The sequence below is a fragment of the Pristis pectinata genome, chromosome 8 (assembly GCF_009764475.1).
Source record: "Pristis pectinata isolate sPriPec2 chromosome 8, sPriPec2.1.pri, whole genome shotgun sequence".
Lineage (NCBI taxonomy): Eukaryota > Metazoa > Chordata > Chondrichthyes > Rhinopristiformes > Pristidae > Pristis > Pristis pectinata.
This window is the reverse complement of record NC_067412.1, coordinates 21,746,059-21,768,832: the sequence shown is the minus strand read 5'-3', so window position 1 is coordinate 21,768,832 and position 22,774 is coordinate 21,746,059. Positions and strand designations below refer to the sequence as shown.

The window sequence follows — 22,774 nt, the reverse complement described above, 5'->3', positions numbered from 1 at the left end:
CAAAGTCAAAATATTTTCAAATGTAACAAATCTTTTTGCAGCAACTCTTACCCGGTTAAAGCCAATTGGATTTAACTTTTGCATTGAGATGTGATATATAGCTAATATTTAAGTTAGGATTTAAAAGAATGGAAAATCAGCACAACATCAGTAGCACAGCTGTATTTTTTCATAAAACAAGTTGTGATTTAATCAAAGCAGTGGGTGAGGAGATACTTGCTTTATGAACAGTACTTTCTGTATTCCACTTACACAGCATTGGAACGATTAGATGTTTCGCTATAATTAATATTTAGCGCTGACACTTCAATACGCTCCTCACCCCACCCCTCACCCCAACCCCAGAATAGTAGTGTGTTTAAGAATCCAAGCAGGCAGAACGATGAAAGGTCAGAAATAACCCAGAGTACGTTGCTGCTCAATTACTTCCATGAAGTGTCTACGTTAACATTCTGTAAATGCAGCGGAATATAAATTTTACTAAACAATTTATGATCGATGGCCAATAGATGGATAACGAGGCGATGAAGTTTATGTGGTTAACTAAGTGAAAAAAAAAGATTTTGTTTAGTAAAAGGCATAACACTTTCACCACTCTAGCATTTAGTACGCAGGATTTGGTGAATAGGTTATTCAAATTATATGTTCAGCGTTCTCAGGTGAGAGAACAAAATGATGAATGTATACCCAAGAATGTGACTTTAATTCAGAGTTAATGTTGATCACTTTGACGTCACATGTAAGTGTACTACACATTTTAAGTTTTGTTTTCTGTGTTACAGGAAAAAAATTGCAGAATTATTTCAAAAAATTAAAGCAAGGGCTATAATAGTAATTCTGGAAATTTGAGGGCTGAGTTATGTGGAGAAGTTGTTTACACTGGGAAATTACTCTTCAGGGAAGGAATGAATGAAATGAGGTTTGAAAGTGTTCAATCAGATATTGTCAGCTTTGGAGAAATTGAAATCAAGGTAACTCTTCTACATGGCACATCATCTGAAGAACAGGGCACTATTGAAAACTAAGAGTGTTAGAAGAAAATAGAAAACATTGACAGCGCTGATAATAAGAAGATGAACAGAAATTTAGAACAGGACACCATTGGGGTGGTAGAATAGAAAATATTGGCAGGTTTGAAAGAAAAGAATTGTATTTGTAGACTCAGACAATTAATGATAAAGGGACCAGAAAGAAAAGGAGAGGAGAGGATCAACAGTTGAGCAAAAAAATTGAAAACTGAAACAAAACAGAAAATGCTGGAAATGCTCAGCAGGCCAGGTGGCACCCATGGAGAGAGAAATGTAATCAATATTTCCGGTCAATGACCTTTCATCTCCACAGATGCAGCACCACACCCACATCTCACAATGAGATCTCACTGCTGTCCATATCGCCACCTAGTCAAATATGACTGTCATGACAATCATATCACCCAAACTAATATGTGACTCTTATTAACACACTTTCCTCTCCCCTGCAAGCCAAAGTGATAGTCACAAGTGGTGGCAGCTTACTGGTGGCAGACAGGCATGGCTACATCACTCTATGCCAAAGATGAACAACTATTACCGAGTTCATGGCCAGTGGTGGAACACAAACCATAGGGTATGACGGTGAACACATACCTAATTCTCATTCTTCCATTCCACTTTTCCCATATCCTACAGCATCTTTTTCATTGCAGATTGCCCATTTTATGTTGTTTTCTCACATTAATCCTATCCCCATACCATTCCAAATAGCCAAGGACTGTAATCTGTCCATTTGCTGGTAGAGACCAAGAGTAGAATGAAGATGAATACTTACTATCACCCACTACCAGTTCAGATACTAGCACTGCACATATTTGAGACTGTTTCTGGAAGTGAAATGGTACCAGCCCAGGTGGCTGCAGTCTGGGCAAAAGGAATGGATAACATAAGTACCAACTCACCTAAGACAAGGTCACATACAAATTCTATTGTAGAGTTCTTAAATGAAGGTCTCAGTGGGGCAGCCTACAAATGAAGAATTGTGGGTATGCAAAATGATATGCATAATGTATAGGCAGGCTAACCAGAAAGCCTGGTGCAATATCAAAGGAGCATAGAGTATTCTACTATCAGAGCATGGGGCCTTCACAGGGCTTGAAGCTCCCTTGATGTTGTGTATCAACCAGCCAACCTAAATTGGTGTCACATGCAGAGAAGGAGAATTCCAAAGGTATGTCTTCTCAGCTCAGAGCTGCTCAAGATTGCCTTCCAAGGTCAGTTGCCATTTCCTCCACTGAAAGACAACAGCTTTCCACCAACTATGCTGCAGCCATTGGGTAGATCGTTTAGCAGCACTAGAATATGCATGAAAGACAGCTACTAGGAGATTGAAAAGGAATGATTAGTTGACATTTCTGTGCCACTTGGTCTGCTTTGACTTATGAATTTGATTTAGAATGTCCGTTTTATGTTGGCTTTTACATAGGTATTGTGTGTGGACATGCATATATCACAATGGTCAGCAGAAGAGGGAAGGTAAGATGAAGGGTGCTGCATACATCTGGATGGATGGTGCACAGAGTCAAGAGGCATTTCATCAATGGAAACTATTTATGGCTTAGAAGCCACCTTTTCCTGGATCTGCTTTGCAAGAAGTAGAAACAATCTGGCCCCTAGAGTCTGTTCCGCCATCCATCAAGATCATGGCTAATCTCCCTCAGTGCTATTTTCCTGTTCTATCCCCATATCTTTTAATAGATATCTTTTATGAATGGACTCATTGATTGAGCCTCCATGGCCTTCTTGGGTAGAGAATTCCAAAGATTCACCACCTTCAACATGAAGAAATTTCTTCTCACCTCAGTCCTAAACAGCCTTTCCTTTACTCTTAGACTCTGAGCCCTGGTTGTAGGCTTTGCATCTAGGGGAAAGATCCTCCCTACATCCAGCCTGTCAAGCCTTGTAAGAATTTTGGGTCTTTCAATGAGATGCCTTGTTTTTCTAAACTCGAGAGAATACAGTGCCAATCTCCTCTCATGCAGCAAACTTGCCATTTCTTGAACCAGTCTAGCAAATCTTCACTGCAGTCCTTCTCTGGCAAGTACATCCTTTCTTACAAAAGTAAATCAAAACTACACACAATCCTCCAAGCATTGCCTCATCAAGGTCAGATACAACTGCAGTAAAATTTCCCGACACCGTGTTTAAATCCTCTCATCATAAAGGCCTGTATACCATTTGCTTTTCTATCACTTATTGCACCTGCAAGTTGATTCTCAGTGACTTGCATGCAAGCACAATTGGCCTTCTTTGAACACCAACTCGACACATTCTCTGATGTGCTGTGTATGGTCATATACCAGCAGAACACTGAGGGAGTAGAATCCATACTGGTTGTGGTACATCCGAGTTGACATGTGGTGTCCGCAAATCAGATAGCTGCAGTTAATGACACCCGGCACCATGGAGAAATCCAAACTCATTGCAAAGGTGCCTTTAACTCCACCTTCTGCTCTTGAAACAGAGTTTTGACGACATTCTACATTGGTAAAGATTAACTGTGAGATGTCTAGCTTGGAAGAAGTTTGATGCATAAGCTTCAAGGTCATGGCCACTGGCAAAACAATCCATGGTTGCACATTACATTGGGGATGTTCTTGCTGAGGTGCTGAAATCTCATCATTTGTTCTTCCCTGAAGTTCAGGTTGGAAAATTGCTCTCTGAACATCCTGCATGAATCTAACCCATTACTGAGGGTCCCTTTTCCAGTAGCAGTAGTGTCACGAACCAGCAACAAAAGAAACACACTGAGCATGATTCAGTGTTAAAAAACTATTTTATTAATCACTACTTATGATAATACGTAAAATAAAAGTAAAAATGTTAGTATGTTAGAATTCAAAAATGTTAAACCTCGAACATTAACCCCAAAAACTAAACTCTTCGTGTGTGTGTGTGGCAAAGTCCAAAACTCCCAGTTCCGGAATGGTTCTTAAAGTTCAGTTCCGCAAGCCATAAGGTGAAACATGAGCAAGGGCTTCTTCAACAACCACCGTTGTCCGAAGATAAGACGTAGACGTAGAGAAACATAGAGAGAGTAAATACGAAATCCAAATGTTCCACGATGGAACCCCAGCGACACTTCAGTGTTTACTCGGTAGTGACTTCCTCACCCCGAAAAGCATCCGAATCGTGGTCGTCCACACAAATACCTGTTTCCTTCTACAGGTCAGCAACAAAGTGAACTCCACCGGATTACTTCCAACTTCCATACATGGATTTCAGTGGCAGACACAGTTATTGTTTCTCATCCATTGATAGAGAAAACTAGCAGGCTGGTGTCTCTCTCCCTTCTCTCTCTCTCTCTCTCCTTCTTCTTCTAACTTCTTCAACAACGTCATTATGTCCTTTATCTTCTATCGACGTAAGCACGCCCCACACACACAAACACACACACTCTCTATCTTAAAGGGACATTCACTGAGTCCGTAACAGTAGCCTGTCCCGCTCTGCATGCCTTCAGTTAATTTTCCCAGTAATCCTGCACTCCAGTTCTACAATATGATTGGGACAAAATAACCAAGTGCCTGCGAGCAACTCTTGAAATGAGAGCAACGATCTTCAGCACTTGGCACACCTCTGGAATGATAGGAAGACCATTTGCAATCAGAAACTAACCTGTTAGTATTAATATTATCTCCAAATAGCACTTGCACATGCTCTCTTCTGTTGCTGAATATATGTGCAGTTGTGCAAGGTTAAGAGAGGGTGTAAGCTGGAATTTGGGCTTCAATTTTGCAACACTGGTTCAATCAACAATACATACTGATTGACGTTATGTAATGCTGTAATTATAATACTATACATTAGGCTCAACACGAGAAAAGCATTAATTCCTGAGCTAGTACAAATTTATCACAGAGAATTTGTCCAGTTATCATTATTGTAATGTTGTTTTGTCCTATGTGCTTATTAAGCATCCCCAAGTTTGATATTATGCATACAACAGATAAAGGAGAATGTTATAAAATCCCTCTTGGATTTAGAATTGTATATTGTCCATAAGATCTGCCTTCATTTGCAAAGCAAAGCTTTAATTGTAATATCTGCAATGGTTTGGAAAAATTGATCGTGAAAATAATGGAAGGCCACATAAAATTTCTAATGCTTTACAAATGGAATCAAACAGAATACATTGTACAACAATTTCTGTCTTAGTAGTCTTGAGGTAAAGTATTCCATATTAGAACAATGCCGCCTGTGAGAGCATTTCTCCCAGATTTTTCCTGTGGTCTTCTGATAATAATCCAAAGTCTATGCCATTTTTCAAAGATCCACAAACAGAAAACAAAATTCTTCACAATCCACCTTCTCAAAATGTTACATAATTTTGAAATGTCTATCTAACGCTCTTAAATTTCTTTACTGGAATGCAACATAATACATCTTAATATCAATATGAATATATACACAAATATGCATCACTACAGATGATGTAAATACTTACAACTTTACAACTTTTATCATGGTATTAGAATCATATGCAAAAGACTCTAACCACCCAAGCATGTTTGGTGCTAAAGTACCATAACTTAGGTCTGAAAAATAGGGATTAATTAATAATTGCTTTGATGTTGAACTGAATGTTTTTTTGTTATTCGTAGTACACATATTTATTTGTTTATCTTATTACAGTCTGCAATGTGAAATCAATGATACATTTTCCCAATTCTTCTACTGAAAACTATGCAAGATTCGCCAAGGGCTTTTCAACCGGGCTATTTGAAATGACCATCTGCTCTTGGCTCAGCACCAAGTCAAATTACTTAGGAACCATATTATCCTATGCAACAGAAGATAATGACAACAAATTGGTACTGCACGGCAGAAATGCAAGCAAACAAAGCACCATACACTTTGTAATTGGAGATCCAGCATTCAGGGAACTTCCTGTGATACCACTCTTAGATGGTCGCTGGCATCATGTCTGCATCATATGGTCTTCCTTTGAGGGTAAGTACTGGTACTATATAGACAGACGTCTGATAGCAGCTGGATCCAAATTTCAAAAAGGCTATGAGATTCCAGCTGGTGGAATACTTATAATAGGTCAGGAACAGGATAAAATGGGAGGGGGCTTTGATAATACTGAGTCCTTTGTGGGAAATTTGGCTGGATTCACAATTTGGAATCGTGCTTTGTCTCCTGGGGAAATCTCAGGCATTACTACAGGAAAGGCATTACCTGGAGGCAGAGTTTTAACTTTCAATGATATTTCCACTCTCAATGGTGCGATTCAACATTTTAATTGTACATGCCTAGATCATTGTAACTAAAACAAATGTATTGGATAGAGATTCATTAACCACTACCTTGACCATTCATGGCTTTTGTGGTCACATGCAATGTTTACTATATGGAAATTCAGCTGTATTATTCATCTCTCAGCAATCTGATTTACAACTTAAAATGAATTTAATAAGTTCAGAAATCAAACAGTAATATTTGCCTAACTTAGTGATTATCGTAGTGCTGTAAACAAGCACTACAAAGAAAATCCTTGTGTGACATACGTTAAAATAAGTTCAACATACTTCAACATATTTGCAATGATCTTTACAGAATATAATATAGAAATATTTATAAGACCAATTATGAGGATACTGCAATTTTAATGACTAAGATAGTCTTGCATAATCTATTTTTTGTACAATACTTATAATTTATAAAATTAATCATGTCATACTAATTTGAAAACTGATCATTAAATTTTGTTGTGTATTTTAGTGCTTTATTATTATGATCTAATAATGTTTCATGGCTTCCTATGGTGGCTCCTTATGAAATGGTGCATGAACTATACTTGTTCATTGTATTTTTGTAATATATTTTACTCATAAACTGATTTGATATCAAACAACTGTTACCTGAGTTGCATTTTCTTAATTTTCCAAAAGTACTATAGCCAATTACAATGATTGTCTTCTGGCTGTGCATTTAAGATAGCTTAGTCCACAAATCAGTCCATGACCATTATCCCTAGGCCACTGCAAATAAAATGTAATGCTAGAATGCACAGATACAACAATTTAATATAAAACTAGATGTTGAATCTGTTTCCTGCAAATGGCACTGATCTGGCTAGATCTATAATAATGTTTCCAATTTTGAGTCTTATCAAAGCTATTGAACAGTTTAGATGATTATTAGCTTAAGGAGCACATTCATTTAGTTGGAAAATTATGTAAGAAAATTGTAGGCTTGGGGGATATGATTGTGATCTATCAAATTATAAAAGAATTAGTTTTCTGTGTATGTGGACAGTCTTGAGCTAAGTAACAGGGAATATCAGGCAGCTTCAGTGGAAATTACAAAGTATAATTTTTGAAAATATATTATGGTACACAAACTCTGTTGATAGGAATTTACTTTGAATAAAATGAAAACTAATTCAAAATTTATTAAAAGTGATGTGGTGACTGATACTTGATGAATATATTGAACATCATAGCACTTGTTACTATTTTTCTGAAGTAAACAATTGGGATTATAATGGCAATTAAAAATGCTGCAAGAGGTGATGGATTTGCATGAATCAATTTTCCATTGCCGGTGAATCGCACAAGGCAGAGATAGCTCTGGGATAATTTTATCTAATAATAATAACAATAAGGAGGATATTGGGCCTCTCAGATCGGTACCAGTTACCAGGGGAGCAATCCCAACAGCCCGATATCCCTTCCCCTCATTTCTTTGCACCTGTACAATGTATACTCTCTCACGCATGCCCATCAACTTCCCTTTGATTGTTTTTGCTACTAATGTATACTCGGGGTTATTTACAGTAGCCAATTAACTTACCAACATGTGTTTGGGATGTGTGAGGAAACCAGAAGAAACCCCCACAGTCACAGGGAGAACATGCAAATTCCACACTGACAGCAGGGACACAAGAGACTGCAGAAGCTGGAATCTGGAACAACAAACAATCAGCTGAAAGAACTCAGCAGGTCGAGCAGCATCTGCGGGAGGAAAGGAATTGTCGACATTTTCTTTCCTCCCACAGATGCTGCTCAACCCACTGAGTTCTTCCAGCAGAGTGTCCGTTGCTCTGCACTGACGGCATCTGAGATCAGGATGGAACCCAGGTTCTTGGAGGTGTGAGGGAGCAACATGAACTGTTGGTCACCAGGCCACCTCAACATACACCTTTTTTATAGACCAGAAATGAGTGTAGAATTGATCAGAAACATATACATTTCGTCAGATAATGTGATGCAAATTTAAGAAATAACTAAGGCTATTTTGGCCAAAATTACAATAGAATTGAATGATGATACTAAATAAACCAGAACACATACAGATATGCAATCTTTATATTAGTAACATACGTTTCTACAATTTATTTACTTGTACTAAACACAGAACAAGGTCAGTTCAGCTCTTTGCAATATGAAAGAGAAAGAGCAATATCTTGGCAGGGTACTGCCCTCTCATGTGGATCGTTAATTGCTAAGGACCCATGTCTGGATAGAAGTTGGGCAATGGAAAGGTAGACATAAAAATTCGGCAGTGTCTAAAATAATATAAAGTGTGACAATTAAGAAAGAAAAGACTCAGAGACCAAATGGAAAAGAAAGAAGGAAGAAGACATGCTGAATTATTCCTGGGACATAACCACGGATGGAGTCTTAAGTAACTATACATACTTTTGCTAAGTGCTGGGCTATTAATATGTGTACAAACTGTTAAAATTCATGTTCTGTATTAGTGTGCCACAATATTGCAGACTTATCTTTAATTCAATAAAGTTCATTGTAAACTGGAATGATATTGTCAGCCAAATCCTGATGGAGTGTAAAGCTTACAATATGCATTATACCAAAAATGGCGCACAAGCATTTATACTTGTGGGTCTTAGTAAATCTCCTCCTGGGAGTAAGAACAACAGGGGAAATTTTTGTGTTGTTTTGTAGATATATTTGAATTTAAATATGGAATTGTATTATTTATAACCAACAAGTTAAACAAGGAACCTGACAGTCCCAAGACTTTATCTGGCCACAGCATAATTCAGTCACATGAAAAAGAACAGCTTAAACTCCTAAAGGATGTTTATCCACTTTCACATTTATAAGACAAAACAATCAACTCTTAACTGAAAGCTCCTCATAACATTTCATAGAGTGATAATCATACATAATTGGACGACAAAAATTAGGGAAATTGAGAGAGAACAATCTTAAAGGAATATACAGGTGAATGTCTTTAGATGAAGTTTTTATACAGCTTGTGAGATGATTTAAACATGAGAATCAATATTTGAAATGAGAGGAGTTTTGGGTTTTGGAATGCAGCCAATAGCAACAAGGACAGGATTAATGAGATAAATGACCAGACAGTTACTATGAGTGATATTGGCTGAGAAATAAATATTGTCCAAGAAACCAGGAGAATTGGTTGCATTCAATTCCCCACCGGATCCAGCAAAAATTAGGGAAATTTTGATCTGGTGGGGAATAGCTTAAAGTACTGCTTAAAACACAATTGGATTCTTAACAGCACAACATTCCACCCAGTCTTCTTCCACCAATATTTCCTGCTTGTTAGGCAATACTTTGTGCATTCTCATGTTTTTTACATAGAACTTCCGCTGCCTTAATACAGCTTACCAACTTTCTCCAAGCAACTTTAAATTTGTTTTTAGGTTTCAGCCTCAAACTACAAATGAGCTGTTCAGAAATAAGAGAAAAGCTCTGGAAGTGCACAGCTGGTATCTATAAAGCAAGAAAGAGAGTTTAAGGTCAATGCCTTTTCATCAGACTGGTTGTTCGAAGGAATAGACATTAAACTCTTAAATTTGAGGAAGCTTGGAATCCATTTATTCAATATTTCCATACGATATGAGCAGACCTTTTTCGAATCCCCTTCAATAACCTTTGAATATAGAGGAGCAGAGCTGACAACATAAGAATGTGGTTTTTTTTAATCGAAGAATTATCAGTCCAGTTTTTTTTCCTTGAAGGTTTTGGTTGCTTTTGTTTAATATTATACTTTTTTTTGATCTGGGGTTTTTCCCTTTATATAATTAAATTTCTTTTCAATTATTTTGTTTCCCATCATATGCACTTAGCAAGAGTGCAGGAGGTCTAGATTACATATTTTACTCCTTGTGAGTATAAATATTAACTGTTATTATTGTTATCCCAATCTCTTTGTATCATATGTATAATCATTAATGTTATGTACATTAATTTGAATTAACTTGAAATTCAATAAAAAGATTGAAAAGTAAAGAAAGACATTAAACTGAAAAGTTAATTTTATTTCTTTCTAACAGAAAATAGTGGAAATACTCAACAGGTGAGGCACCATTTATGGACACAAAAAGATAGTTAATATTTCACATTTCTAACCATTCTCTTGAATATGATAAAATGGCTCAGCGAGCACTTAAGGAATGAGAAATAAAGAACAGGTAGAATTAACATTTCAGTTCATTGCTATTCATCAGTTTGATGAATGGTCATTTATTACCATGATTTTCTCTCTTCACAGAGGTTTAATGACTATTTGAGCACATCAACAAATACAAGTAGGAATAGACCATTCAGCTAATTGTGCCTGTTTCATCATTCAACATGATTATAGTTGATCTTTCACCTTGGTTCCACCTTCCTGCACTAACCCTATATCCCTCGATTCACATAATATCTAAAAATCTATCAATCTCTGTCTCGAATGCACTTAGCACTGGAATTTTGGGCAGTAAATTCTGAATATTTACCACCCTTTGGGTGAAGAATTGGTTTTTGTCACTGTCCTGAATGGCTGACCCCTTATTTCCAGAATGTGACTTCCTGAGACCCCAGCATTTTGTCGTCATTAACTGGTTCTCTTTTCCCGGCTGCTGCCTGGATGACTAAATGTTCCCAGGATTTTATCTTTTTATTTCAGATTTCCAGTCTTTTTTCCTGATTTACATCCCCCTGAACCCTCTGCATCTTCCTCACAGCCCACACTCCCAAGACTGGTACATATGACATGATCTCCTCATCCAAATCGTTGATATGGACACTGTACACCTGGGGTCCTGCATTTATTTCAGATTTCCAGCATCTCCAGTATTTCGATGTCCAGTCTGTGTTGCAGGTGTCCTGGGACTTTGGGCGCGTTTAACATGTCATTGTTTTGGGTAACAAACAATGTGCTGGAGGAACTCAGGAGGTCATGCAACATCTGTGGGAGGACAGACACTTTCTTTCCTCCCACAGATGTTGCACGGCCCGCTGAGTTCCTCCAGCACATTATTTGTTGCTCCAGATTCCAGCACCCGCAGTCTCTTGTGTCTCCTGTTTTGGGTAAAGCGCGTTGGTCGGAGCGCCGCTAATCCTTGGACTCGCCGTATAGGGATCACGTGACCTGGACCCGCGTCTCTTGACAACACGGGAGCGGTAAGATGGCGAACGTGGCGAAGAAAGTTTCTTGGTCCAACAAGGATGACGAGGCTCGTCCCGGAGAATCGACCCCTTTACTGAACGGTTCGCCCACCGCCTCGCAGCCTCAGGTGAGCGGCGTTGGACGGGCTTTGGGCGGCTGTGTATGGGTTTGTTTGCACCCAACACACGGCGCTGGTTATCCACAACAAGCCGCTGTTTACGGCCGGTTAAAGGCGCATTTAGAACAGGACTGTCTGTGATTGGGGATAACAACCCACAACAAAAGATTTTAGGATTATTCTCACTCTCTCTGGCGCCCGATCATTCTTGGGCAAGTTTGTTTCCCCCCTCTCTCCACTTTTGACGGGATTTTATTCGGAAGCGAACAATGTGTTGAGGTCAAGGTTGCGAAACGGCATCATCTGATCCCACAGAAGTTGGTTCTGCTGCTGAGTAACTTGAACACATTTAAAAAAACTAAAATGATTTAATATGGAGTCAATTTAGAGGTAGTTTTAATTTGGGGAGTTCATTTTTATAAGTATTTTTGCAATGGGTAACCTGAAATTTAATAGGTCAAGCATGATGTAATAGCTGCGTCCAAGGCTGTGATCTGATCTCTGGATTCTATTAATGTTTATATATCATTAATGACAACGTATAAACTCTAATCAGGTTATGATAAACAAGAATGAAACTTGTTTGGGAGATTACAATATATGTTTCAATTAGAATCCTAAAATTATCCTGCAAGTATTGTGCCATCACAATATTGTAAGTTAGCTTTTGGAGTATTTTCACAAAATAGCTTGCCCACAGTGGCAGATTTACTTTGAATAAACCACTTTTACATTGTCTCTTTATCCAAGATGACTTACTGATATTCTCTTGTGTTAAGTTGGCAAATGTTTAACAAGTCCCTTGACTGCTTCATGGATTCAAAAACTTTATATGCCAACTATAACCCTAAAACATTTGTCTCTATTTAATATCTGGTTGTGGGTAGCTTTGAGTATGTTTATTTGAACACTATGAATTCCTTCTTTAAACCTATGTTTTGCCCATTTAATCTACAATCCATATAAAGATTAAAATCCAGAAAGATTATTGTGTTCCATTTGGTATAAGTTTTTCTTATTTTCTGATTAATTCTCTCCACAGTTATGTTGTTGCTATTTTAGAGTGGTCTGACAACAGGTTAATCTTGAGATCTTGGTACAACAGAGTGCATCTTGAGTAATTGTTAAATGCAGCTGGTAGCAGAAATGTCTTTTTAATAAGAAGATAGACAAAGATAATTGTGTATATTCTGGGGCTTGTGGCATTTGCTTGCAGGAGGATTGAATTTTGGCACTATTGCAACTAAATTTATTGTTCACTCAAGCTGTATTCGGTTATCCCATGGCTTCAAGATGAACTAGTTGGTCAATATTAACATTCTTAACTTCTGATGATAGGTAATTGACCTGAAACATTGATTCTGTTCCTCTCTCTGTAGATGCTACCAGACCTGCTGAGTCTGAGTCCCTCCACCATTTTCCTTTTTGCTTTATCGATTTCCAGCATCTATTGTTCTTTTTTTTGCTTTTCGCATTTATGGCTATTATTTAGTAGCTGTGAATTAGTGGTGACAAGTGTCAAAAATGGTAGGTTGAAGTGGTTTCAGCAATGCAATTGCAGCAACACAAATTGGAGAGGAAATTAAGCAAGAAATAAGACTGAGCTAAGCAGGATTTTTTTCGTTGAAGATTGTAAATCCTTTAGAATTCTTCACATTGCACAGCTGTGGATATTCAGTCTTATAAGCATATTACAGCTGAAAGTACTGTATCTTTTGGCATTAGGGAATTGGAACTTTTTGGGGCTGGATGAAAAGTGTATTTGAGGCACAAGATCAGCTATAATCCTATCGAATGATGGAGCAGGCTCTGCAGGCCTTGTGAGCCAATACTTCATGAATTTATTTTCTTAAGTGGCCTGCAGTATCTTGTTCTTTATCACTGCCTATTTTCTGGACATCTAGCTTTGTTTAAATGTGTTTACTTATTAGCTAAACTGTAGATGGCTTTCTTAGAAATAAAAAACTAAGGATCATCAAGAACAATATCCTTCATTCTTTGAGACACAAGAGACTGCAGATACTGTTTCTAGAGCAAAAAACAAACTGCATCAGGTGTGGACACAAAATTTTGACTATCCTTCTGCTTCCACAGATGCTGCTTGATTTACTGATTTCCACCAGTTATTTGTTTGTCATCCTTCATTCTTTGTTGTATGAGTGTTAGAAGCTTATAACATGAGTAGTTCGTAAGTTAAAAATCATCCAAAACAAGTGTCAGTGGATGATTTAGGATTTTCCAGATTAGAAGAATCTCAAACTAAGCTGCATCTGACATCACTTGTCGGACCTATTAAAACTAAAATGGAAAATGCTGGAAAATATGCAGCGGATTTTGTAGCATCTGGAGGGAGAAATGTAATTAAATTTTAGGTTAATGACCTTCATCAGACCCACTTGTACCCTTTTTTATAATGCATAAATGGTGCGTAAAAACCTTTTTAAACAGCCTGTTTCTAGTGGAAGTTCGACCCATTGAGAATTAGACTAGGTACTTGCAGGTGCTATTCAGCCTAGAATGAATGACTTTTTTGTTTTCATTTGTGCACATTATTATGCCTTCTTGATACTGCACTGATCATACAACAAACAATCTGCTGAAGGAACTCCACGGGTCAAGCAGCGTCTTTGGGAGGAAAGGAATTAATGACATTTCAGGTCGAAATCCTGCATGAGGACTGAGAGGGGAGATAGCCAGTATAAAGAGATCTTCACTGCACTGATTATGCTGGAGATTATTTCTGTGTGTCAGGTTGTTTACAGGAGCTTTGCACTGCAGAGATCAATGCTGTGATCTCTGTATGATTTATGAGATCGTGCTTCACAATAACTTGGGGCAGCTTGTGTTATGATTCTAGGGCATGATTTCTGGTTGAGGACTGTCTGTTGACGTGGACTCTGAAGAAATGAGTCCCTCTTCCCAGTTTTTCCTCCCATTCACAGTTTTTCCTGCCCACATTTATGCTGCAATATTGCAGTCATTGGTGAAGAACGTTATTCCCAGCAGTCAGTGTGGGAATGATGCAGTGGTTGCAAGTTCTGTGTGCTGTTGCCATTGGGAATTGCGTAGGCAGCATTTTAGTATAGCAAATAAGGGGAAAGCCTAGTAAGCTTTTTAAAAGATAAATCAATCAATTTGGTGATTTCTCTCTCTGTGAGAATGGAGACAACATAAAGCTTCTGCACAATAAGGAAGAAGAATCAAGAGAATGACAAAAAGTTGTGAAGTTTGGATATTGCCAAACAACTCGGCTTTTAATAGGTCAGAAAGTGACTGGAGCTAACACATAATGAGATGAAAGAGCATGATGAAACAAGGTAGGAGAAAGGCAATAGAACATTGAAAGAACAGGAATAAACTAATCTCAGTTTGGCAGGCTGTGACGAGTGGCATATCGCACTTATGATTGGTGATTAGCACCCAACTATCTGTATCAATGATCTGACTGACCAGCTAATATTTCAAGTCATATTTCCCAGCTTGCTCTGATATAAAACTAGATGGGATTGTGAGTAGGGAGAAGGATGTAAAGAGGCTTCAAGGGAATACAGATGAGCTGAATGAGTTGTCAACAATATGGCAGGTGCAATATAATGTGGAAAATGGTGAAGTTACCCACTTTAGTGCACAAAACTAATTTCCAGTGGGTAGGACTTCCACTCAAATCAGGCCATTAAAAACAGCTTTCATTGCAACACTTGTGCATAAAAAAGGGTGCCAGTGGGTCCAGTAAAGTTCTGATGAAGATCATTATTCCAGGTTCATCCTGGAATCGAATTGTAAGACCTGGCTTTTCTGTACTGCAGTCTTCTAAAACCTCCATTTTATCTCCATTCTTCGTCATAATGGTTGGGAATGTTTAATCAGTTGCCTCTGGTGCTTCACCTTGAACTCGCATTGATAGTTTCTCTTCTATTTACCACCATCTCTGTTCTGTGCTCATCTTGTCCATTTAACCTATCTACTGCTCCTGTGGCCATAGGCATACTAAAGGCCACCTAACTTCCCTTCCAAGCCTCTATCTTTCACTGATCTCTTTCCTTGGCAACTGTCCCACCCTCTTTCAAATCCGCTGTCACTTTCTTTCTTAAAAAAAGAACAGCTGTTGACTATGCTGTCATTGCCTGTCCTTGCCTGTTTTGCTCCAACCCCAGCACAAAACTGCCCTTCTCGCTTTGCAATACACAAAGTGCTGGAGGAACTCAGCAGGTCAGGCAACATCCATGGAGGGAAATAAACAGTCGATGTTTCGGGCTGAGACCCTTCATCAGGACTAGAAAGGAAGAGAGCAGAAGCCAGAATAAGAAGGTAAGGGGAGGAGCACACGCAGGCAGGTGATAGGCGAGTTCAGGTGAGAGGGGGAAGGGAGGGGGGGTGGGAAGATGTAATAAACTGAGAGCTGATAGGTAGAAGAGGCAAAGGGCTGAAGAAGAAGGAATCCGGTAGGAGAGGGCAGTGGACCATGGAATAAAGGATGGAGGAGAGGAGATGGACAGGTCATCAAGGTACCACAGGAATGAGGGAAGACAAAGGAGTGGGGAAGGGGGGAAGAAAGAGAAGGGGTGGGGTTACTGGAAGTTAGAGAAATTGATGTTGAGCCCATCAGGTTGGAGACTCCCAAGGCAGAATATGAAGTGTCTTCCAGGCAGGTGGGAATGTATCTAAGTTCAGTTCTCATTTAAAAATAACTCCTTTCCAACTCTTGAATAGTTAATTGTGGGCCTAAGGGTCTACCTATGCTGTCTTTTATTTCTCGTGCTGTTGCTCATTGTCATCATCTGAAACCGTAACACAGAGGGTGGTGGTTGCAGGGACTTATTCGGGCTGGAGGGTCTGAGTAGTGGTGTACTGCAGGGATCTGTACTGGGACCTCTGCTGTCTGTGATGTACATTAATGACCTGGATGAGTGGGTTAGTAATTTTGAAGATGATACTGAGATTGGTGGAGTTGTGAATAATGTAGAAGACTGGCAGCAGATACAGTGTGATATAGATCAGTTACAGATGTGGGCAGAGAAATGGCAGATGAAGTTTAACCCAGATAAATATGAGGTGTTGCACCTTGGTAGGACTAATGTCAAGAAGCAGTACACTCTTAAGGGCAAGACCCTTAACAGTGTTGACGAGCAGAGAGACCTTGGGGTGCAAGTCCATGACTCATTGAAAGTGGCTACACAGGTAGATAGGGTGGTTAAGAAGGCTTATGGAATGCTTGCTTTCATTAATTGAGGTATTGAGTATAGGAGTCAAGAAGTTATGATGCATCACTGTAGAACTCTGGTTAGGCTGCATTTAGAGTATTGCATGCAATTCTGGTCATCTCACTGCAGGAAGGATGTCGCGGCTTTAGAGAGGGTGCAGAGGAGGTTTACTAGGATGCTGCCTGGATTAGAGGGCGTGCTATCAGGAGAGGCTGGACAAACTTGGCCTCTTTTTTTTTCTCTGGAGCGGTGGAGGCTGAGGGGTGATCTGTTGGAAGTGTATAAAATTGAGGGGCGTCGATAGGGTGGACAAGCAATATCTTTTTCCCATTATTGAGCAATACCGGAGGGCATGCATTTAAGGTGAGAGGGAGTAGGTTCAGAACAGACGAGAGGGGTACGTTTTTTTACTGAGAGTGGTGGATGCCTAAAATGTGTTGCCTCATAGGGTGGTGGAGGCAAATTCATTGGGGGCTTTAAGAGGGGCTTGGATGGGCACATGAATGAGAGGAAAATGGAGGGATATGGGCATTCTGTAGGTAGGAGGGATTAGCTATGTTGGCTGAAGGGCCTGTTCTGTGCTGTACTGTTCTATGTCCATAACATTTTTCATGTGTATGCTAACAACAACTTAACTTATCTCACCTCATGAGTTCCCGACTCCTTCACTGTCTCTAAGTTGTCTGACATCAAATAATGCATGGGTAGACACTTATAACTGAATTTTGGGAAAACCCAAGAATTTCTTCAGTGTCTAGCAGAAAATTTGTTCCCTAGCCACTGACTCCCTTCTTGCCCCGGCAACTGCCTGAGATGGGGTAAAAATATTTGTAACACCAGCGTCATAGTTAACCTCAAGATGAACTTTGACTCACACTTGACTCACAATTGCTCTCTTGGTGCTATTTCAATAAGCTAAAATCAAATTTGTGAGCTTTTAGAGAGAGATGTAAAATAAAGACAAACAGGAGCAGGATATTCAGCCCAATGAATTTGTTTCTCCATTCTAACTTATGGCTGTAACTCCTTTTATCTGTCCTTGTTCCATGGCACTATCATCAAATTGAAGTGTCATTCTCTCTCTCTCAAATCTTGAGAATTTCAAACCCACTTTTTGGGAGAGTCTTTCAGATTTCCACTCCCCTTAGAGGGAAAACCATCTGTTTTCTGAATTTGCCCATTCTGTTGCATTCCTAACCTCATTAAGGATTCTTCAGTTTGATTAAAATGACGTTACATTTGATTGTTGTTGATTTTCTTGTTCACAGGTCCCAGATCCCTTGTTTTTTAAAAAAAATCTGGGGGCAGCCATAAGTGTATGTAAGAGTGAGCACTATTTTTCTTGCTGCCAACTACAAAATCTAAGCCAATGGCTCCCTGTCAGTTATGATTTAACTTTTGGCTGTGAATTACACATTCCAACTGAACTCAAAAATCTATTGATGCTGGAAATCTGAAAACTCAGCAGGTCAGAAGGCATCTGGAGAGAGGAACTGAGTTAATGTTTCATGTTGATGACCTCATCAGTCCTCCATGGATACTGTCTGATCTAATGAGCATTCCTAGTGTTCTGTTTTTAATTACACATCTTAACTGTGCCTCCTAAAGTGGAGTCATCTATAAGAAAAAAGGACTGCAATATTTTGCTCAAATCATTTCTGATTTTTTTTTGCAATTTTGCTGTCTGTTACTATCTCCTTTATTATATGACTAATGTTCATCTTCTAAAATTGTATAGTTGTTCTTTTAAATAATTTTTTCAGACCAACTTTTTTCGGATTGAGAGGCTGACCACAGTGAATTTAGATGACGATCCAACACAGGACCAGGTAAGTACTTTAAAAATTTTAACAACATTACATGTACATGACGAAAGAAATACTTGCAGTAAATCTTTATAATGGTGTGTGATAAATTGAAGTTAAGGGATTTTGAAGGTTCTTTTTGATTTGATGAGTAGAACGTATTTCTGAGTAGCTCTCCATTGTTCCACAATAAATGAAGGTACATGTTGGGGAACAGAATAGTCTAGGTCATGATCACTGCTGTCTGTCCCTCTTTTACGTCGGGTGGTAAACTTCTTTAAAAAATAATCTGCTATGTCCTGATGCAAAGTGAATTTTTCCATTTGCTACATGTGATTTTCTTCTGCAGGATGGAGTTTCAGCTACTTGTGTTTCCAAAGAAATTCCACATAATGAAAAGCTGCTTTCACTTAAGTATGAGGTAATTAGCACTGCTTGTCTTTTTATGTACATCCTTTCATATAGAGCAGTTAGTTCAGAGGTAATAATGAAAGGGTTACTTTTTACTATGGCATACCTTCACTTACACTGGAATAAACCCAAGCTGATGGTCATAAAATTTACAAGGTCTTGACCATTAAGATAAGTTCTTTGAAATGCAAGGTTAAGGTATCTACTTTTCTACATAACTTGCACATCCCTATATCTCCAAGTTTGCCATGATTTAAAGAGATCTAAACCTTCTGTAGCCAGTAAATCCTGTGACACTGAAGAGCTATGCCAAAGAAATATATAATACAGAAGAGACTTTATGTATAAATCACTGCCCATTGACAAAAATCCCACAAAGTTAAACCTCTGATTTTTAATGAATTTGTGATATTTGCTTTGTATAACAATCTTTTGAGTGTTGGGAATTGGAATTTAAAAAGTATCCGTGAACATGTCATGGAACTATTTTGTGTTCTTTCCTAGAAAATAGTCCTTGTGCAGCTTATACCAGAGCCCAATTAGTTACTGGTTTAATGCTCGGCATGTGTTCCTTAAAATCTGTCAAGCTGAATTCTTCTTACATCGAGGATATTATACCTTCAATGAGATATTTATGTTATATATAACCCATATATTTAGCTCTATGTGAAATAATATTTGCATAAATGTATTTAACTCATTGGAATTTGATATGATATCTAAATCTTTTTTGAAAATGGTTGTTCAGCACACCTTCAGGGAAAAAGCAGAACAGTGGTGGATAATGGAAACCACAAACACAGTGGGTGAATCGTATGCTTTATTTGTAATGACCTCTGATCTTCCCTGTGGTGTGACCTTGCACCTCTGATTTCTCTTGTCTGGGTGGTGAGGTTAACCTCCATTAGTGTTTGTCCCAGAGCACTGGAATGACATGTGGCTGATCTGTGGTGTCTTCGTGATTCATCCTGGCATTTTGATTTCTGTGCATTGTTTCTGCATTAATCTTCAGCACGTGTGAAAAGCAAGCACCCAGGAAAGTTAGAATATTTACATGGTGGAAAGTTGCTGAAATCTTAACTGTTTAGTCCACTGTGCAGTGCAGGAATGTGAGTGCTTCTGAAAACTTAAGAATGTTAGTACTGTTAGCAGAAAGGGGAAGTTTATTTCACTTCTCTCAATTCCTAATAGTTTTTGAATTGTAGACTTCTGCACATGGTAGTTCAATACTGCATTCACAACACCAATGTAAACTAAGTTTCAGTCCTTGAAAACAGGAGCTTCATACTGTTTTGTCTGCTTCAGTGTAAAAAAACAAAGTTCATAGACTTGTTTTTTGGCACTATGGAATAGGTTTTCAGAGGCAGATTACAGTCACTGCCTCACTGACTGCTTGCAGGGCAGATTGAATGACTTTTGTATTCGGGTATGGCTGCCTGCACAAAATCATGAAGTATGTACACCCTGCTGTAATCAACTTGAATTCCACTATTGCAGCACTTGAAGAATATACCTTTCCATAGGTGAGCGGCTGATCCTACAGCTTGCTGATTTCATCATTTACATTTCCACTGTGATGAATGTACATATAGTGTCAGGGAGGATTAACAAGAGGGAGATGAGCTCTAGTGATTGAATAGGCATATTCACAAATGAGATGGAGATGTATATTTGTTCTTGGAATGTGTTCAGGGCTGCCCTTTCCAGTTGATATTTGGATGATATTTCTAAGTGGCCATCATTTTTATTCACTGTAGCATTATAACATATTAAAAACTTGTTTCATGCATAATCATACATCTTGCAATGCATAGCCTGAAAATCTTGTATCAGAGTCTATTCCTCTTAGTTATTTGTAGCTTATGCTGATATTTAGTAATAAAAAGAACTGCTGCATTTTGCCTTGTCAAATCCTTGTCAGTGAGCAGCGTGGTTTTAATTTATTTTAAAATTGTTTATTTTTGTTTAAAGAGTCTTGACTATGACAACAGTGAAAATCAGTTGTTTATGGAGGAAGAAAGAAGGATAAGCAAAATAGTAAGTACTTGTGTGAAATCTGATCATTTGTTTCTGTTGATGCTGACAAAATTAAAGCTTTTCCTTTCTACTGTGTTTGTCTCGTGTTGTTCTTGATTTTCTTATGATGTCTGTTAGTCTCCTTCTCATTCTCCTTTATAGAACCATAGAACAATACAGCACAATACAGGCCCTTCGGCCCACCATGTTGTGCTGACCTTTAAACCATGCCTAGGACTAACTAACCCCTTCCTCCCACATATCCCCTTATTTTAAATTCCTCCATATGCTTATCTAACAATCTCTTGAACTTGACCAATGTATCAGCCTCCACCACCACCCCAGGCAGCGCATTCCATGCACCAATTGTTAAAGTTTTCCTCTTAATTCCTTTTCTTGTGATTTGCTGATCTTTCAGTGATGAACACAGTTTCTACATGATATATATACTGTATGTGGCACATTGGATTAGGGTCACACTGTTGTTGCTGGAAGGAAGTGAGAATGAAACTGGTAATGAGGCAGTGGCTGTGAAGGAGTATTTTGATTTCATTGTTTGATAATGTTTGCCAGACAGTTCTCTCTCATTTTAAAATTTACCCAGGCAGTTTATATAATTAACCTGCCAGTTTACATATCAAAGCATGGTGTACCTCACCATGTGAAGAAATCAATATGAGGAAATCCATCAAAGGGTTAGTTAAAGCAGTGCTTGAAGGAGTGAAGACAGAGGTATGGGACTGAAGCTCTTGTTCAGTTAGTCATAAGGCAAATCCTTAAATCTTTAAGATTTGAACATAGTAAAAAGACCATGCTCGGAAATGTGTGATATCCATCCAAATACAGTATAATGGCTTTCCAAATATTGGTGAAGGTGCATAACCTTCAACTACTTTTTCAAACCCTTGTAAAGAACACACCAAAATGCTTTATGTCATACAGTTTACAGACTGTTAATAAATGAACCAATATACAGCTTGCAGTTGCTTTGGAAGGTGGACTGCATTGTAGCGCCTGGAAAGTGAGATTCTACAGATTCAAAGCTTAATCATATGTAGATATTGATATGTATACCTATGAACTATGATTGGGATACATGCTGAACTGCACAAAAAAAAACATGGTTTGATTCATCAGCTAATTGATTTATCAGTGACCTATCTGATTAAAAACCAAAAGTACTATTCAGTACTGATTAATGGATATATGTTTACCGCAAGATTCATACTAGGGATCTTTAGGACATTGATGCCAAGTCAATATACATATCAAATCAATATCACCTGTATGCAGGTATTACTTCAAATGTGCATGGTCAAAAGTCCTTTTTCTTTAATTAGTAGCCATGCTGAATTCTGGAAAGTTTTAAGCCGGGAAAGGATGAAAAGTCTCATTCACTCATCCTGTTTTTGACTTTGTAATTTAGTTATACAGATTAGCTGATTATACACTGTCCTTCTGTGAATGTAGTATTTTGTGGTTTACAATGGACATGTGATAAAGTTTATACTTGGTTCAATTTCAGCACTAATTCATATGAACCTTTTTCAATGTCATGTGATAGTATGCTCGCAACTGTAGTATTGATAATCTACTTACAGTTTCTTTTCCCTTCCTTAGGGCTTTCATGTACTTGAAATCAAGAGATGGATTGTCTGTTGTCTCATTGGAATCCTTACTGGCCTTATTGCCTGTTTTATAGATATTGTTGTAGAAAATCTTGCAGATAAAAAGTACCAGCTAATTAAAGGAAGTATCCTTTATCATGTGACTTATTGTGAAATGCTGTTACAGATTTCAACTGCTTGGAGA

The 22,774-nt window shown here is 38.3% G+C and overlaps 2 protein-coding genes across 2 annotated transcripts in view; both read left to right on the top strand.

Annotated features, from left to right (window-relative positions):
* The first annotated feature begins 905 nt into the window (after nt 1–905).
* On the top strand, nt 906–6,307 carry LOC127573256 (pentraxin-4). Its single transcript, XM_052021289.1, has 2 exons — nt 906–971; nt 5,636–6,307. The coding sequence occupies exons 1-2, from the start codon at nt 906–908 to the stop codon at nt 6,305–6,307; spliced, it is 738 nt and encodes a 245-aa protein (XP_051877249.1).
* Nucleotides 6,308–11,309: 5,002 nt separating this feature from the next.
* Nucleotides 11,310–22,774, top strand: part of clcn7 (chloride channel 7) — a 62,695-nt gene continuing 51,230 nt past the window's right edge. Inside the window, exons 1-5 of the mRNA XM_052022100.1 lie at nt 11,310–11,538; nt 18,494–18,559; nt 18,885–18,956; nt 20,918–20,983; nt 22,583–22,715. Coding sequence (XP_051878060.1) covers nt 11,431–11,538; nt 18,494–18,559; nt 18,885–18,956; nt 20,918–20,983; nt 22,583–22,715 — 445 coding nt within the window. The 5' untranslated portion in view covers nt 11,310–11,430. The remainder of the gene's footprint in view (nt 11,539–18,493; nt 18,560–18,884; nt 18,957–20,917; nt 20,984–22,582; nt 22,716–22,774) is intronic.

What these genes read in the sequence shown, in the direction of transcription:
- LOC127573256 (XM_052021289.1), top strand. Translation starts at nt 906, where the DNA reads ATGAATGAAATGAGGTTTGAAAGTGTTCAATCAGATATTGTCAGCTTT. An exon ending in TTGGAGAAATTGAAATCAAG is followed by an intron (nt 972 to 5,635) that starts GTAACTCTTCTA and finishes TGTTATTCGTAG; the next exon opens with TACACATATTTATTTGTTTA.